The sequence below is a fragment of the Bufo bufo genome, chromosome 1 (genome assembly GCF_905171765.1).
Source record: "Bufo bufo chromosome 1, aBufBuf1.1, whole genome shotgun sequence".
Classification (NCBI taxonomy): Eukaryota; Metazoa; Chordata; class Amphibia; order Anura; family Bufonidae; genus Bufo; species Bufo bufo.
The window spans coordinates 545,423,966-545,442,949 of record NC_053389.1 but is presented as its reverse complement, the minus strand read 5'-3'; the positions used below and the strand labels follow the sequence as shown (position 1 = coordinate 545,442,949).

The following is an 18,984-nucleotide window of genomic DNA, read 5'->3' as shown; positions in this document are numbered from 1 at the left end:
GGTAGCAAAATTGATTAAATGGATCTCCCAGTTTCAGCAAATAAATGTAATTTGTTGTATCATAAGCTTTACAATTTTCCAATATGCTGCTTCGCTGCTGAGGATGCAGAGGATAAGGGCCTGCCATTCCCCCACCCATGCTTATTACATTACGGGACACAGCAGGGACCGGAAGATGAGCTGAAAACGAATGCATGTGACATCTTAGGAAGTTTCAGAGAGAAGAGTGGACAGGGTCTTGTGGATTGGGCAATTACAGTACATTACAAAGTGAAAGATCGGCAAACATTAGATTCACTTCTATGGGGCTGAGCTTCTCCTAGGCCACGTGACAGGAGAATGTGTCGTTACCGGCTTAAGAAAAGCTGTGAGAAGGTGGCAGCGCTCATAATAGAATCGGTGCCTTTTCAATCAGCTAATTGGCGGGGGTCCCTGATGTCAAACCCCCACTGATCAGATACTGATGACCTATCCAGAGGATAGGTCATCAGTATTAAAATTTAGGAAACCCCTTTAAATGAAAGGTGGCTGATGGAGACCAGAAAACCCCTTTAAGCGCCTTATTAGGCTGCGTCCTAAGGACTAAGAAGCAGTACTAGAGATTATTTCATAGGCTGCATTTATGAAGTATACTTTAGTTATGCCTGATAAATGAAAAACAAACTGCCAGCCTTTATACAGTTCATCAGGACACTTTTCTAACGCGGCCAGGGCCGCAGTTTCCTGAGCTTGTGTCTCCATTTCCTTTGTTGAATTTCACTGACTTTTGCTCTAAAAAGACAAGGAAAAGTAAAAACAAAACTTTTGTTATGAAGGCAACTGTAGGGAGAAAACGTGCTGTGGTTTACTTTGCCTAGGACCTCATGATCGATGTTTGTGGTTTAGTTTACATGTGGGAATCCTTGTAATTGCAACTTTCCGCTCTTTCACAATGCAGTATGTCCTGGTTTTTTCTCCCGCTCAGTGGTCCAAAGTTCATGTGGTTTGAGATGATGTGTAATGCGAGAAGGAATGTTGGATATTTAAGATTTAGCTCTTTTTGCTACTAATCTATTAGGCAGTGTTTAGCACAGATATGATAATCCATTATTACTATCTATACATATAATGATACATCCCTGTTTGTAGAGCCTATAACATCACTGTCCAAGGCTAAGGGCCACCAAGTTCTATCAAGAAGCCTTGGCAGATGTGCACATTAGGTCAAGGAGCCTGCAAAAAGGATGCAAAATGTGAACTGAATTCTTTTTATTGGGCAATTATAAAACATAGAATTCCCAGATAGGTTGAAGAACACTCCTGTTAGGTCATAAGGTCATGATGCAGCAAGGATCACCCTCTATGAACCTGAACAGAGAGTCTCTATAAGGGAGGTTCCCTTGTAATACTGCATTGTCTGGCTTGGGCTTTCCCTGGCAAAATCCACTGTTTGACTGGAGTGGGTGCTATGGCAAATACATTCTGAAAGGGTTGATTCATCAAATTTTAATAGCAAGAACACTCTAGAAATAGGTCCAAACTATTTTTGAAAATAAATAAATATATATATCTCACAAAAAGTTAGGGACATTTAGCTTTCGGGTGAAATTTATGGAAAACGTAAAAAGTTCACACTATAGTGATTTATATCATGAAAGTAGGGCATTTAAATAGAAGCATGCAATGGTGATTTCCTCATCTCAAACAATTTATTGAAACAAAAGCCAACAACAGTGGTGGGTATATCCCTACAAAAATGTCAATGTCTCAATAACTTGTCATGTGGCCTTGAGCATCAATTACAGCTTGACAATGATGTCTCATGCTGTTCACAAGTCGACTTTTTTCTGCTGAGGCATGGCATCCCACTCCTCTTGAAGGGCGGACCTCAGGTCATTGAGGTTCTGGGGTATAGGGTTACTAGCCTCCACACGGCGACTCAGCTGATCCCATTGGTTTTTAATGGGATTTAGGTCTTGATAAGTTGCAGGCCACTGCATTTGAAGTACCCCGATCTTCAGCAGCCATTCCCTAATAATGCAACCTCGATGAGCTGGCACATTGTTATCCATGAAGATGAAATTAGGCCTGTGTTGTTCATGCAGAGACACAAATCAAGTAGGATGGACTTGTCACTGTACCATTCACAAAGTGTAGAGCAGTTCTGTATTGACTAGACACATCTGCACACAATGTGACACCACCACCAAAGGCTCGTCTGGTGTCAACAGTGGCTGATGCATAGCGCTTTCCTTGATGTATCCAACATTGTTGGCGGCCATCATTTCTGCTCAGCGTGAGTTGACTTTCATCTGTGAACAGCACTGAGGACCACTGGTCCCTCGTCCAGCGTAGATGCTCCCTGGCCCATGCAAGACGATAATGCCTGTGCATAGTGGTGTGGTCAGGTACCCTTGCAGGTCATCCAGCACTCAGACCACGCTTATGTAAATGGTTTTCAATGGTCTGACATGACACTTGGGTGCCTCTCACCTCCCTTTAAATGGGCCTGGAGTTGTGTGGCATTCATTTTCCTGTTCCACAGGGCATTGTTCACAATGAAGTAGTCATCAATGTGGAATGAGGCCAAAGGACACCCACTTCTATGCCTTTCTGTGACTCTTCCAGTCCCTCTGTATGTCAGTAGCAACCCTTGATCACACTCTAAGCTCAGTGTCCACTTCCGTCTGAGAACATTCTGCTTGAAGCCGTGCAATGGTGAGGTACTGTTGATCAACTGTTAGGTGTTGTCTTTGTCTCATGATGTCAAAATGTGATCAGCATGATGAGGAGGACTGTTTTAAATATCAATTCTAATTAAACCAGGAAAATTGTTGGGCGATTCATGGATCAAACACCTGTTGTGAATTTTGCTGTTAAGCTCCTTGTTAGAGAACAGCAAGTTGTGCAAAAAGTACTGAAACATTGAACAGTTGGACACGTGCATTCAAATTTTTTGAGAAGATCACATTAAGTTCACCTGTAAAGGTTGGAGTGCATTTTGGGTTCATCCTGAAATTTCACCCAAAAGCCAAATATCCCTAACTTTTTGTGAGTAGTGCATATATTTCATGCATTTAATACAATGGAAACTAATGTGGCAATGTGCACGTTGACTTGGAACCTTTATTGTACCTCGTACATTGCCTTGGGTGTCATTTATGAAGATTACTTTAACTTTTAATTGCTTTCTGGCACTCCAATTGTAGGTTCTCCTATGACCAGGGGAAATATTTGTATGGAGAGCCTATGTTCTGCCAGTGTTTCCATAGCTTTGCTCCAGGTACTCTGGAGTGGTGCCCACAGCACAACTATCAATCTTATGACTACTATCTTTTTATTTAAGGGGTTATCCAAAGTATAAAACATGCCCCTCATATAGGTAATGCTTAACCCACTCCCCGACACCCGTGTCGTTCCTGATCCCTGCACGGCCGCTGCTGCATCTCCCTAGCGTCACTTATTTGTTCTTATTTTTCCCCATTGCTTATATATCATGAAAATATTTACAGCTCAATGCAAAGATTAATTAATCTAATTTCAAAATACACACCAGTCTTATGCCTTTTTACACTGGTGAGGATTGGGCGAATTATTGGGAATTAATATATTCATAGAAATGTTTGTTCCAGATCATTTTCCTGTGTAAAGATGCTGATGATCACTTGAGAAAAAAAATGCACATTTATTGGGTGATGGCATCCTTCACCTGAAATAGTTTGGGATCAGCACATTTCCCTATGTAAACGGGACGTGCTTTCAACAAAATGACAACTGAATGGAGGATGAATGACCGTAATTAGGATCGTTCATACTGAATTATTTTTGCTTTGGGCCATGTAAACGCACTGATCGCGACATTGGCAGAGTGAGGAATGGGTAAATGCTTACTAAACAATCTTCCTTCCACGTGGGTGAAGATAGAATGGATTTTTTTTTTTTTTAAGTCTGGAGAACTTTAATTATCCAGCCTGGTAACGTTTGCAGCCAGTGTTAATCTGTCACATGCTTTACTTGGGCGTGGAGTTTGGAAAGTTAAGTATGTGCAGCCAGACAATGTCTGCAATGCTGAAGCTCTGCCTGTTTTCTAAATGTCTTCCTTTTTTTCACCTTACAGCGACATAAACAGTCATGTTAAAGTGAAGCAGAAAGGTGCCGTGCAGAACATGCTAAGGAGACTGGACAAGATCAGGTTCAGAGGTCCGAAGAGAGAAGAGTTCCCGTACTTAGCCGAGTCTCCCAATGCTTCTGATACAGAATGTGGCGATGAAATCACCCTGAAAATAACTCGATCATCAAAAGAAGATGAAGATTTGAAAGATCCTGTGAGTGCTTGCTTTTGTAACCCACAATTTGGCATTGTTCTTTTCTTTTATAAGTGACTCTGGACAGGGGTACATACAGAAGGGGCCTTTTTGCAAGAACAATTTGTATATTTCCTTGCTGTCTAATAGTTCATCTTAAAGCACACCTTTTATGTTTCTCTAGCAAGAATTATCACTAGGTATGCACTATGAAGTTCATTAGCTCAGGTCCTTACATGCAGTCTACTAGACAGTAGGAACATTCTTACTGCTTTAAAGGCAAACTAGAGTTAGTGGTGTATAGTGTAAGTGGTGCTGATTTCGGCTATGTAATTTTTATCTTCATACTCACTTGCATTCTGACGCTGTGCTCCCACAAACCAGCAGTAAAATACATTGACAGGGCTCCTGAGCTCATTCATATAATGGAGAGGACTAGTGAGTTACCGATATTATCGGCCGATATTCATGGTTTTTAAAGTTATCGGTATCTAACCTTGCTGATATGCCGATAATGCGTCCAGCGCGCTGCTGTCAGCGCCCTCATGTTCCCTCAGCAGCACAGGGGAGAAGGAGTCGCTCTCTCCCTCCCGCCTGTGCTGCACTGCCAAAGAGGAGAGACGTGAGGAGGAGGGGCAGGCGCACTGCGCCACCAATGATAATTAACGTCTAATACAAATACAGGAGGCGGTGCCCAGCCTATATGACCGGAAGCTGCGATCAGCGGCAGTTAACCCCTCAGATGCCGCACTTGAGGGGTTAACTGCTGCCGCTGATCGCAGCTCCCTGTCAGAGGCAGGGTGCCGGCTATGTGGTTCTGCGCCGACACACCCGCCTCCTGTATTAAACGTTAATTATCATTGGTGGCGCAGTGCGCCCTCCCCAGTATTAAAAACATTGGTGGCGCTGTGCGCCCCCACCCCCTCAGTATTAAAATCATTGGTGGCGCAGTGGGCCCCCAACCCCCCAATATTAAAGTCATTGGTGGCAGTAGCCACAGGGTCCCCTCCCCTCCTCTTCATTGGTGGTGCAGTGGCAGCTTCTGATCGGAGCCCCAGCAGTGTAATCCTGGGGCTCCGATCAGTTACCATGGCAGCCAGGATGCTACTGAAGCCCTGGCTGCCATGGTAATCTCCCTGCTGCTGTGTGTACTATGCACAGGACAGCAGGGAGAGTGTGAAGTCCTATTCATGCTAATAGAGCTCTATTATGGTGAATAGGACAAGGGATTAAAAGATCCCAGGTTCTAGCCTCTAAGGGGGAAATGGTTATTAAATAAAAAGTAAAAAATACATTAAAAAAGTAAAATAAAAACACACCAAAATATTAAGTCTAAATCACCCCCTTTCCCAATTATACATATAAAATATATAAATAAACATATCCCATATCGCCACGTCTGAAAAGTCTAAACTATTAAAATATAAAAAATAAATAAAAATCTTCTATGTGCTGATTGCCATTTAACCACCTCCCGACCGCCTAACGCAGGGATGCGTCCTGCGGGCGGCCGGGTTATTCCTCCTGGACGCATCGGCGCGTCATCTCGCGAGACGAGAGATTTCCTGTGAACGCGCACAGCAGCGCACGTTCACAGGATCGGAAGGTAAACGAGTTCATCTACAGCCTGCCTGCCAGCGATCATTCGCTGGCAGGCTGTAGATGTGATTTTTTTTAACCCCAGAAATGTATATCTGATATACCTGGTCCCTTTTGCTTGGATCGACCACCAGAGGGGACACACAAGTTAGCGGAAAATGATTTATTTATTTATTTTTTTCTTACAAAGTCTCATATTCCACTAACTTGTGACAAAAAATAAAATTTTACATGAACTCTCCATGCCCCTCACGGAATACCTTGGGGTGTCTTCTTTCCAAAATGGGGTCACATGTGGGGTATTTATACTGCCCTGGCATTTTAGGGGCCCTAAAGCCTGAGAAGAAGTCTGGAATCCAAATGCCTAAAAATGCCCTTCTAAAAGGTACTCATTGGAATTTGGGCCCCTTTGCGCACCTAGGCTGCAAAAAAGTGTCACACATGTGGTATCGCCGTACTTAGGAGAAGTAGGGCAATGTGTTTTGGGGTGTATTTTTACATATACCCATACTGTGTGTGAGAAATATCTCTGTAAAATGACAACTTTGTATAAAAAAAATTGGAAAAGTTGTCTTTTACAGAGATCTTTATCTCACCTAGCATGGGTATATGTAAAAATACACCCCAAAACACATTGCCTTACTTCTTCTGAGTACGGCGATACCAAATGTGTGACACTTTTTTGCAGCCTAGGTGCGCAAAGGGGCCCAAATTCCAATGAGTACTTTTGCGCATTTGGATTCCAAACTACTTCTCACACTTTAGGGCCCCTAAAATGCAAGGGCAGTATAAATACCCCACAAGTGACCCCATTTCCGAAAGAAGACACCCCAAGGTATTCCGTGAGGGGTATGATGAGTTCATGTAAAATTTTATTTTTTATCACAAGTTAGTGGAATATGAGACTTTGTAAGAAAAATAAATAAATAATTTTCCGCTAACTTGTGACAAATAAAAACTTCCATGAACTCACTATGCCCATCAGCGAATACCTTAGGGTGTCTACTTTCCGAAATGGGGTCATTTGTGGGGTGTTTCTACTGTCTGGGCATTGTAGAACCTCAGGAAAGGTGCTCAGAAAGTCAAAGTGCGTAAATTCACATTTTTGCACCATAGTTTGTAAACGCTATAACTTTTACCCAAACCAATAAATATACACTTATTGCATTTTTTTTTTTATCAAAGACATGTAGAACAATAAATTTAGTGAAAAATTTACATAGAAATGTAGTTTAAAAAAAAAAAAAATTACAACTGAAAGTGAAAAATGTCATTTTTTTTGCAAAAAATTCGGTAAATTTCGATTAATAACAAAAAAAAGTAAAAATGTCAGCAGCAATGAAATACCACCAAATGAAAGCTCTATTAGTGAGAAGAAAAGGAGGTAAAATTCATTTGAGTGGTAAGTTGTATGACCGAGCAATAAACCGTGAAAGTAGTGTAGTGCAGAAGTGTAAAAAGTGGCCTGGTCATTAAGGGTGTTTAAGCTTGGGGAGCTGAGGTGGTTAAAAAAAAAAAAAAAAAAAAAAAATGCACATAATATCGGTATAAGCTATCGACCTGAAAGTTCACAGGTTATTGGTATCAGTATCTGATCTAAAAAATCTATATCGGTCGATCCCTCGAGAGGACTCAAAGAAAGGTCCTGTCAATGTATTTTACTGCTGGTTTGTTGGAGTGTCAGAATGCAGGTAAGTATGAAGATAGTAGTGCCCCTGTGCAGCTGTACAGGTTGCACAAATGCTGTATGGTTGCACCAATGTATACCCCTGACTCTGGGCACACACTTTTGAGTTTCGGAGTGATCTCCAATTTCACTGCTTTTAATTTGTGTTATTGAACAGTGGGAGTGATGCATAATAACTAGTGTTGACCAAATTGAGCTTCGGATCCTAGATCTGCAGTCAACTCGTTCAAAACTTTGTTTGAATGCTGTACGGAGATTCGTCTCCATACAGCATTCAAATGTATGGGCTTTGGCAAGGCAAATTCATTATCAACAAAGTCTTGTGGGACTTCGATGAATAACTTAGGGATTTGATTTTTAAACTTGGATCCGAAGTCTGCTTAGGTACTGACGTGACAGCCGGTACTGAAGCAGACTTCGGATCCATGTTGTAAAATGGATTTCAAGTTTAAAAATCGATGGCCAAAGTTATTCACTTAAGTCTCTTGAGCCTTCAGTGATAACTCTGTTCACCCCCGCCGGAGCCCATACGTTTTAATGCGGAGACGGGTCGACTTCGACAATTCGCTCAACACTAATAATGACAATGCTGTATGGGTGTTGTTCTCCGCAGTAAGCAGGCTGCAACTAGACAAGACAGATCTGCATCGGCTAGTAACATTTTAGAGGCAAAAGAGTGTACCCAGAATTCCATGCTCTGTTTCAATGCCCCTGACCAGTCATGTTGGCTCTTGCTTATCTTTTGAAATATTGTTATCTTTAAATTAGGTCTATCTCCTTTTGTGAGTATAAAGGCTTTTTTAGACTGCCTGATATTCGGACAGGACGCGCACTGATGGACATTAAACACGTTGATTGACACTCGTTAGTACTGGCTGATTACACAGGCAGGTTACCGCTGTCATTCCTCCCTCATTCAGTTCTATTGATTATCGGCAGCACATCTCTGATGAAAGATGCAAATCAGCTGACAGACAAGCGTTTGCTCATTTATTGTCTGACTGGCAGCATGATTATGGCCCAAAAATCATTCTTTCTAATAGAGCCCTTATCAATTATTGCCTCTTGTAGTCTGGTTCTAGTTGTGTAGTTTACTCTGGTTCTAGTTTAGTTTACTCTGGTTCTAGTTTAGTTTACTCTGGTCCTAGTTGTTTAGTTTGCTCTGGGTGCTGGCCCTACAGTTTGCTCTGGGTTCTGGCCCTACAGTTTGCTCTGGGTTCTGGCCCTACAGTTTGCTCTGGGTTCTGGCCCTACAGTTTGCTCTGGGTTCTGGCCCTACAGTTTGCTCTGGGTTCTGGCCCTACAGTTTGCTCTGGGTTCTGGCCCTACAGTTTGCGACGCATGAGGGGACACATAGGGCCATGAGGGGGACCAGCATAAGATGCTATATGTCTTATGCTGCCCCCCCTCATGGCCCTATGTGTCATAGCACACATCCCCTATAACAGCATCCTCCACAGATCCCCTACAACAGCATCCTCCACAGATCCCCTACAACAGCATCCTCCACAGATCCCCCACAGCAGCATCCTCCACAGATCCCCCACAGCAGCATCCTCCACAGATCCCCCACAGCAGCATCCTCCACAGATCCCCCACAGCAGCATCCTCCACAGATCCCCCACAGCAGCATCCTCCACAGATCCCCCACAGCAGCATCCTCCACAGATCCCCCAACAGCATCCTCCACAGATCCCCCACAGCAGCATCCTCCACAGATCCCCCACAGCAGCATCCTCCACAGATCCCCCACAGCAGCATCTCCACAGATCCCCCACAGCAGCTCCTCCACAGATCCCCACACAGCATCCTCCACAGATTCCCCACAACAGCATCCTCCACAGATCCCCCCACAACAGCATCCTCCACAGATCCCCCCCACAACAGCATCCTCCACAGATCCCCCCCCCACAACAGCATCCTCCACAGATCCCCCCCACAACACATCCTCCACAGATCCCCCACAAGCAGCATCCTCCACAGATCCCCCACAGCAGCATCCTCCACAGATCCCCCACAGCAGCATCCTCCACAGATCCCCCACACAGCATCCTCCACAGATCCCCCACAGCAGCATCCTCCACAGATCCCCCACAGCAGCATCCTCCACAGATCCCCCACAGCAGCATCCTCCACAGATCCCCACAGCAGCATCCTCCACAGATCCCCCACAGCAGCATCCTCCACAGATCCCCCACAGCAGCATCCTCCACAGATCCCCCACAGCAGCATCCTCCACAGATCCCCACAGCAGCATCCTCCACAGATCCCCCACAGCAGCATCCTCCACAGATCCCCCACAGCAGCATCCTCCACAGATCCCCCACAGCAGCATCCTCCACAGATCCCCCACAGCAGCTTCCTCCACAGATCCCCCACAGCAGCATCCTCCACAGATCCCCCACAGCAGCATCCTCCACAGATCCCCCACAGCAGCATCCTCCACAGATCCCCCACAGCAGCATCCTCCACAGATCCCCCACAGCAGCACCCTCCACAGATCCCCCACAGCAGCACCCTCCACAGATCCCCCACAGCAGCATCCTCCACAGATCCCCCACAGCAGCATCCTCCACAGATCCCCCACAGCAGCATCCTCCACAGATCCCCCACAGCAGCATCCTCCACAGATCCCCCACAGCAGCATCCTCCACAGATCCCCCACAGGCAGCATCCTCCACAGATCCCCCACAGCAGCATCCTCCACAGATCCCCCACAGCAGCATCCTCCACAGATCCCCCACAGCAGCATCCTCCACACATCCCCCACAGCAGCATCCTCCACAGATCCCCCACAGCAGCATCCTCCACAGATCCCCCACAGCAGCATCCTCCACAGATCCCCCACAGCAGCATCCTCCACAGATCCCCCACAGCAGCATCCTCCACAGATCCCCCACAGCAGCATCCTCCACAGATCCCCCACAGCAGCATCCTCCACAGATCCCCCACAGCAGCATCCTCCACAGATCCCCCACAGCAGCATCCTCCACAGATCCCCCACAGCAGCATCCTCCACAGATCCCCCACAGCAGCATCCTCCACAGATCCCCCACAGCAGAGCAGCATCCTCCACAGATCCCCCACAGCAGCATCCTCCACAGATCCCCACAGCAGCATCCTCCACAGATCCCCCACAGCAGCATCCTCCACAGATCCCCCACAGCAGCATCCTCCACAGATCCCCCACAGCAGCATCCTCCACAGATCCCCCACAGCAGCATCCTCCACAGATCCCCCACAGCAGCATCCTCCACAGATCCCCCACAGCAGCATCCTCCACAGATCCCCCACAGCACATCCTCCACAGATCCCCCACAGCAGCATCCTCCACAGATCCCCCACAGCAGCATCCTCCACAGATCCCCCACAGCAGCATCCTCCACAGATCCCCCACAGCAGCATCCTCCACAGATCCCCCACAGCAGCATCCTCCACAGATCCCCCACAGCAGCATCCTCCACAGATCCCCCACAGCAGCATCCTCCACAGATCCCCCACAGCAGCATCCTCCACAGATCCCCCACAGCAGCATCCTCCACAGATCCCCACAGCAGCATCCTCCACAGATCCCCGCACAGCAGCATCCTCCACAGATCCCCCACAGCAGCATCCTCCACAGATCCCCCACAGCAGCATCCTCCACAGATCCCCCACAGCAGCATCCTCCACAGATCCCCCACAGCAGCATCCTCCACAGATCCCCCACAGCAGCATCCTCCCAGATCCCCCACAGCAGCATCCTCCACAGATCCCCCACAGCAGCATCCTCCACAGATCCCCCACAGCAGCATCCTCCACAGATCCCCCACAGCAGCATCCTCCACAGATCCCCCACAGCAGCATCCTCCACAGATCCCCACAGCAGCACCTCACAGTCCCACAGATCCCCCCCCCCCCCCACAACAGCATCCTCCACAGATCCCCCACAGCAGCATCCTCCACAGATCCCCCACAGCAGCATCCTCCACAGATCCCCCCACAGCAGCATCCTCCACAGATCCCCACAGATCCCCCCCCCCCCCCACAGCAGCATCCTCCACAGATCCCCCCCCCCCCACAACAGCATCCTCCACAGATCCCCCCCCCCCCCCAGCATCCCCACAGCAGCATCCTCCACAGATCCCCCCCCCACAGCATCCTCCACAGATCCCCCCCCCACAGCATCCACAGATCCCCCACAGATCCCCCACAGCAGCATCCTCCACAGATCCCCCACAGCAGCATCCTCCACAGATCCCCCACAGCAGCATCCTCCACAGATCCCCCACAGCAGCATCCTCCACAGATCCCCCACAGCAGCATCCTCCACAGATCCCCCCCCCCCACAGCAGCATCCTCCACAGATCCCCCCCCCCACAGCAGTATCCTCCACAGATCCCCACCCCCACAACAGCACCCACAGATCCCCCACAGCAGCATCCTCCACAGATCCCCCCCCCCCACAACAGCATCCTCCACAGATCCCCCCCCCCACAACAGCATCCTCCACAGATTCCCCCCCCCCACAACACACATCCTCCACAGATTCCCCCCCCACAACAGCATCCTCCACAGATTCCCCCCCCACAGCAGCAGCATCCTCCACAGATTCCCCCCCCCACAGCAGCATCCTCCACAGATTCCCCCCCACAGCAGCATCCTCCACAGATTCCCCCCCCACAGCAGCATCCTCCACAGATTCCCCCCCACAGCAGCATCCTCCACAGATCCCCCACAGCAGCATCCTCCACAGATCCCCCCCCCCACAACAGCATCCTCCACAGATCCCCCCCCCACAACAGCATCCTCCACAGATCCCCCCCCACAACAGCATCCTCCACAGATCCCCCCCACCACAACATCATCCTCCACAGATCCCCCCCCCCCAACAGCATCCTCCCTCCAGATTCCCCCACAGCAGCATCCTCCACAGATCCCCCACAGCAGCATCCTCCACAGATCCCCCACAGCAGCATCCTCCACAGATCCCCCACAGCAGCATCCTCCACAGATCCCCCACAGCAGCATCCTCCACAGATCCCCCACAGCAGCATCCTCCACAGATCCCCTTACAGCTGCATCCTCCACAGATCCCCCACAGCAGCATCCTCCACAGATCCCCCACAGCAGCATCCTCCACAGATCCCCCACAGCAGCATCCTCCACAGATCCCCCACAGCAGCATCCTCCACAGATCCCCCACAGCAGCATCCTCCACAGATCCCCCACAGCAGCATCCTCCACAGATCCCCCACAGCAGCATCCTCCACAGATTCCCCCCCACAGCAGCATCCTCCACAGATTCCCCCCCCACAGCAGCATCCTCCACAGACCCCCCCCCCCACAACAGCATCCTCCACAGATCCCCCCCCCCCCAACAGCATCCTCCACAGATCCCCCACAGCAGCATCCTCCACAGATCCCCCCCCCCAACAGCATCCTCCACAGATCCCCCACAGCAGCATCCTCCACAGATCCCCCACAGCAGCATCCTCCACAGACCCCCCCCCCACAGCAGCATCCTCAACAGATCCCCCCCCCCCCACAGCAGCATCCTCCACAGATCCCCCCCCCCACAGCAGCATCCTCCACAGATCCCCCCCCCCACAACAGCATCCTCCACAGATCCCCCCCCACAACAGCATCCTCCACAGATCCCCCACAGCAGCATCCTCCACAGATCCCCCCCCACAACAGCATCCTCCACAGATCCCCCCCCACAACAGCATCCTCCACAGCAGCATCCTCCACAGATCCCCCACAGCAGCATCCTCCACAGATCCCCCACAGCAGCATCCTCCACAGATCCCCCCCACAACACAGCGCGTACCCAGCCGCGTCAGCGGCTCATATGGGAAAATCCAAGCAAATAGACCTCTAGCACAATTCCCTTAAAATATTGCATCGCATATCGTTATCGCAATTTTTAGGGCCCTAATCGCAATCGCACAAAATTCCCATATCGTGCAGCCCTACTGGAAATAGTGGAGTCTCTGTCGTCGGTACTTTCGATTGCTCCTGGAACTGCGCAAAGGATTTAAGTGTCAAAGTAGCAACATCTACAATGTCCGCTAAGAAAAAGAGACCTGACGACGACCAGACCTGGGCCATAGAGGTGGTTAAGCTAGAGGGGATAGCTGGATTGGAAAGGAAGGAGATCATGGAGGAGTGCTGGGAAGCTAAATCTGCTGTGGCAGGTTTCCCGTATATGCTTGGTAAATGCCATGGGCCCCAGAAGGGGAGTGTGGGGGGCAACAGGAGTCTGTTGCCATATTAGTGTATTCGGATGAATCTGAGCAAGCCAGAGCTTTTCAACTTCCACCCATTTGGTGTATGCCTGTTGGGATGCCCAAAATGGGATGACACGTAGATGAGAAGCCCAGTAATAGTGCATGATATTGGAGACCAATAGGCTGCCTCTGTCTATGGCCGCAAACATGACCTTTGTGGGGGATGCAGTGGCGTTTACCTTGCCAAATGAAATCGAAAATGGCCTGTTGGAGGAGACGTAGTTCTGACATAGGGTCCGCACTGGGAGGGTCTCAAAGTAGTAGAGCAATTTCGGGAGGAGAGACCTCTTGACTGCTGCTATGCGCCCTAACAGAGATATATACAGGGGTTTCCATTTAGCGAGGAGGAACTTAAGCTCTCGAAAGAGGGGAGGGAAGTTACTGGAATACAGGGAGGCGTACGTAGGGATAATATAAACCCCTTTAGCAAGGCATCTGACTAACGATGAGGGAAGTTACTTCGAAGCAGTGCTAGGTCTTGGGTGGGTATAGAAATGGGCAGGGCCTCTGTCTTAGAAGTATTAACCTTATTTCCTGAGAGGGCACCGTATTGTGATAAGGCTTTTTGTAGATTAGGAAGTGTGATATGGGGATTGGTCAGGGTAAGGAGCACATCGTCCGCATAAAGGGAAATCTTAAATTCCTTGTCCCGTACTTTAAGTCCCTGGATGTCAGGGTTCAGCCATACGGCTGTGCGATGCCAGGGGTTCTATACATAGTGCAAAGATAAGCGGTGAGAGTGGGCAACCCTGACGCATTCCATTAGAAATATTAAACGGAGTGGAGGAGCAGAAAGGCAGCTTGATAAGCGCCGAGGGGGCAGAGTAGAGGCTGAAAGTGGCTTGTAAAAAGGGTCCCGTGATACCGTAGGTTCGAAGGGTTTCGAATAAGAAGGACCAGTCGAAGGCCTTCTCTGCGTCAAGACTTAAAACTATTGTGGGGGTTGCGATGCGAGTCACTACGTCAATTTAAATTCAATTACCTGGCGAGTGTTATCTCCACCTTGATGGTAAGGGATATACCCCACCTTATCTTTATGAACCAGGGTGGGGAGCCACACATTAAAGCGAGTGGCGAGAATGCAAGTAAAGATTTAAAGATCTGTGTTAGAGCAATCCTGGGGATCTTTACCTGTCTTGTGGATGACTACAATGTGGGATGACAGCATTGACGACTGGATTGGGGAACCTAATAAAAACGAGTTAAGTAAGACCAGGAGGCGAGGGGAGAGCTCTGATTGAAACGTTTTGTAGTACAAGTCTGTGAACCCATCAGGTCCTGAGGATTTGTCTGGGGGGAGAGTTTTAATCATGTCCCCTAGTTCCTCAGCTTATATGGGGCTGTTCAGGAAGGCAGCCGCCTCCAGGAGAGCCTGGGCAATTTACAAGAGGATAGGTAATCCCGTATGTGGGGTAGCGGTGGAGTGTGCGGGTGTTTGCTGGTGAGGTTATATAATTTAGAGTAATAATCAGGAAAGCATCGGGCTATCGCTTCGCGATGGTATTGGGGGCAGCCAGTTGTGTCTTTCACAGCCTGGGGAGTACTTTTGGAGGCAGAGTCCCGTAGCTGATGGGCCAAAATGGTGTGGGCTTTGTTTCCCTTCTCATAATGTCTCTGCTTGGAGTAGAGCAGCATGCGTTCCACATTATGTATGAAGGCGTCCTTCAGTTTTGCGCGGGTCTCCACTAACTCCATGAGGAGAGAAAGGCTTGGCTTAGGGCTCGATCGGGATTGTAGAGAGTTAATTTGAGCCGTGCGCTCCCGAACCCGAAGTGTTGTGTGTTTTTTAAGTTGCAAGGCCAGTGCAATACACTGGCCTCTAACTACTGCCTTATGGGCTTCCCAAAGCACGGCCTGGGATGAGACCGAGCCTGTGTTTTTTCGCTGAGGAACGTTCCTAAATACCCCTCAATGTCCACACTGGTAGATGGCTATTTCAGTAGGGAGTCATTTAGGCGCCAGTGACAGGCTGGGAGGAAAGGGTGAGAGTGATGGGGGCGTGATCTGACCAGGAGATAAGTCCAATGGAAATATCACACATCATCTTTAAGGTCAGAGTGTTGGGGGGGGGGGGGGGGGGGGGGGGGGGGGGGGGGGGGGGGGAGGAATAGAAGGTGAACATTCGACTTGAGGGGGTATCCACTATCCAGAGGTTGTAAAGGGCAAAAGACCGAATCGTGCTGTGAAAATGCCTAGCCTGGCGACACTGGGTCAAAGGTGGGGAGAGAAGGGACAATCGATCAGCATTCTTGGAGAAAAGCATATTAAAATCTCCACTTAGGATCCATGCCGCTCGGGGCAGGTCTTGAAGTTTACATAGTACTCAACGCAAAAACAGAAGCTGTGAGGTGTTGGGGGCATACACATATTACAGAGCACGATAGGGCGACCTCGGTAAATCCCTTCTAGAATGACATAGCGGCCCGCAGGGTCTATGTGAGAGGAGGATACTGAAATGGAGCAAGAGGCCGACAGCAATATGGCAGCACCTGCCTTTCTACTACTGTGATTTAGCTAGGAAAACGTGGGGGTAGTGGTGCTTGGCAAAACTAAAAGATCCTGTCTGGTCGAAGTGGGTCCCTTGGAGAAAGCCACGTCTGCCCTTAGGTTGCGGAGCTCCCGGAGAACCAATCACCTTTTGGCATTTGAGCTCAGCCCCTTAACATTCAAGGTGACACACCTAACCATTAGGGTAAAGTAGAGTAACAATGTGTCTTACCAGCTGCGACTGTAATATCAGTAGAGCAGGGGGGTGATCACTCCGGGGAGGAAAGGGGGGAGGCTTCTTTCAGGCAACTCTCTTTGGGGTAAGAGAAGAGGAAACGAGAGAAAGACACACAGGGGGAGATCGAGGAGAGGAGAAAAAAAGGGTATAAAACGATAAGGGATAAGAAAAGACGTAGACTCCTCCAAGACTTCACAAAGACAAACCATTAATTCTATCAGTGAAGTGAACAGACTAACAAAGTCTGAAAAGGGACCGATCCCGCTGGGCCAACCGCCAGCAGGACGGACTTACTGAATCCCGCTGTCTGGGGACCGAACCAGTCACGTCCCGAAAGAAGGGGGGAGTAACCTGAGCAAGACCAATAAGTCAAGAACAGTAAGAAGAAAAGAAACAATCTTGGTCAATAGGCGGCGACTGCGCCACCATTATAACTTTCTAGGCCCCGAGCGGGCGTTAACAGTGGAGTACCCAAAAGAAAGGCTATGGAGAGTGTCCAGATGCGCTGACTAGGCCATCAGCGATAGAGAGACGTTCCTCCGAGTTTGGGAAGCGACGATCTTGCTGAAGGAGACATTCCTCCAGGATCCGCAGATGGCACTTTGGACGAGGGTACACTACGTCTATTATGGCCTCCCGTCATGCGACTGTTTATCTGGGCATTTAGGGCAAAGGCAAACCCCCAGCGGTACGGGATCTTATGGTCCCTCAGGGAGTCCAATAGGGTGCGAAGATGGCGTTGTTTATGCAGTATGATCCATGACAAGTCCTGGAAAAGTTGGACCCGGCTCCCTTGGAAATCCAGAAATCGGAAGTCCCTGGCTTTCAACATGATCGCCTCTTTCCAGGTGAAGTCATGGACGCAGCAAATAATGTCCCTGGGTTGGGAGGTGGATCCTTTGGGCTGAAGAGCTCTATGAGCCCTGTCCAGCTTAGTAGAATGGGACATCCCCATAATTTTGTTGAAGAGCGAGACCAAAGTTCCTTGTATGTCCTCCTCCCCCTGGGGCTCCGGGAGGCCACGGATCCTAATATTGTTCCTGCTCCCTCAGTTGTCTAAGTCCTCCAAATGGCGCTGCAAGTCATGAAGCCCCACTGCCTGTGAGGAGATCATTGAGGTATGGAGTTGAGAGACACAGCACCGCGTAACTTCGAGATCCTTCTCCAGGGTTCCCACCCCGGTGGCAATAGAGTGTAGGTCACGCCGTACTGCGGAGATTTCAGAGCGGCATGTTGCAGTGACCTCTGTGACTAGGGCCTTCAGTGACCCCTGTGACTAGGGCCTGGAACTCGCCCCAGCTGGGTGAGTATGGAGGCCCATTCCATGTGGGGGGGACCACTGCTGGTTTCGCAGTCAGAGAATGGGCAGTGAGCGGGGGTGGGGTCAGCGTATCGCTGCATGGAGTGGGTAGCCCCTATGTCGTCGTCGTCTTCTTCAAATTCCAAAGGGGAAAGGGGAGCAGGGAGCACTGCCACAATATTATTTAAATCTGGAGGGTCCCTTCTGCAGGGGCAGAGAGCCGGGGGGGGGGGGGGGGGGGGGGTGGAGGATGGCAGAGGTGGGTCAGAGTGATTCTTCTGGACACTGACCTGTGGGGGCACTTCTCCAGTAGCTAGTGCGCCAGCACATGCAGGCGCCATCTTGGATGCTGGGTCCTCCTGCTGGGGTTGTGGTGGAGAGGCTGAAGCCCCTGTTGCAGGGGAATCTGTAAGCGCCTGCTCCTGTATCTCATTGCAGCGCTGGGGGATCGCGTCTGTCGGAGCTGCCAAGTCGGGCAGAGAAGATGGCGGTGCGCTCTGTCCTGAGTGCAGGACAAAGCCCCAGAGCTTCCCGCGATGCAGGGAGTCTGGAGGAGGTAGGGCCGCTTGCGAGAGCTGCTTGGGCTGTTTCTTGCCCATGTGGGGAGCAGCGCTGCGGGCTTGGGGCCTCTGGTATGGCGGCTTGGTGGCGGAGCTCAGCGCTCACATGTCCTGCTCCATGAACGGCTGGGCCACGCCCCAGGACAGATTAGTTTTAAGACATGAACCTTCCTTTTTGCCTAAGGTATTTACTAAATTTCACTGTCAGCAGGAGATTTCATTACCTACTTTCTGTCCACAGGCCAGGTCCGACAGACAAATTAGATTTCACATCGGAGATGTCAGAAGATGTCTCTTGTCTTACCTGGAAGCCACCAAGCAAATAAGGAAGTCAGATCGCCTTCTAATTCAATATGCTGGGCAGAACAGAGGTCAGGGGGCTTCAAAAATAACTATCTCCCGCTGGATAAAAAAGATTATTGCTATGGCTTACAGGAAAAAGGGGGTTGCCCCTCCTTTGAATCTGAAGGCTCATTCGACAAGAGCAATATCAACCTCCTGGGCGGAAGGTGCCTCTGCTTCCTTGGCCCAGATTTGTCAGGCTGCCACCTGGTCCAC

General features: G+C 49.5%; 1 protein-coding gene across 2 annotated transcripts in view; it reads left to right on the top strand.

Moving 5' to 3' along the window:
* GRAMD4 (GRAM domain containing 4) overlaps nucleotides 1–18,984 on the top strand; it is a 150,190-nt gene that overhangs the window by 31,860 nt on the left and 99,346 nt on the right. For both annotated transcript variants that reach the window (XM_040412259.1, XM_040412250.1), the window contains exon 2: nucleotides 4,097–4,304. In XM_040412259.1, coding sequence (XP_040268193.1) covers nucleotides 4,097–4,304 — 208 coding nt within the window. The remainder of the gene's footprint in view (nucleotides 1–4,096; nucleotides 4,305–18,984) is intronic.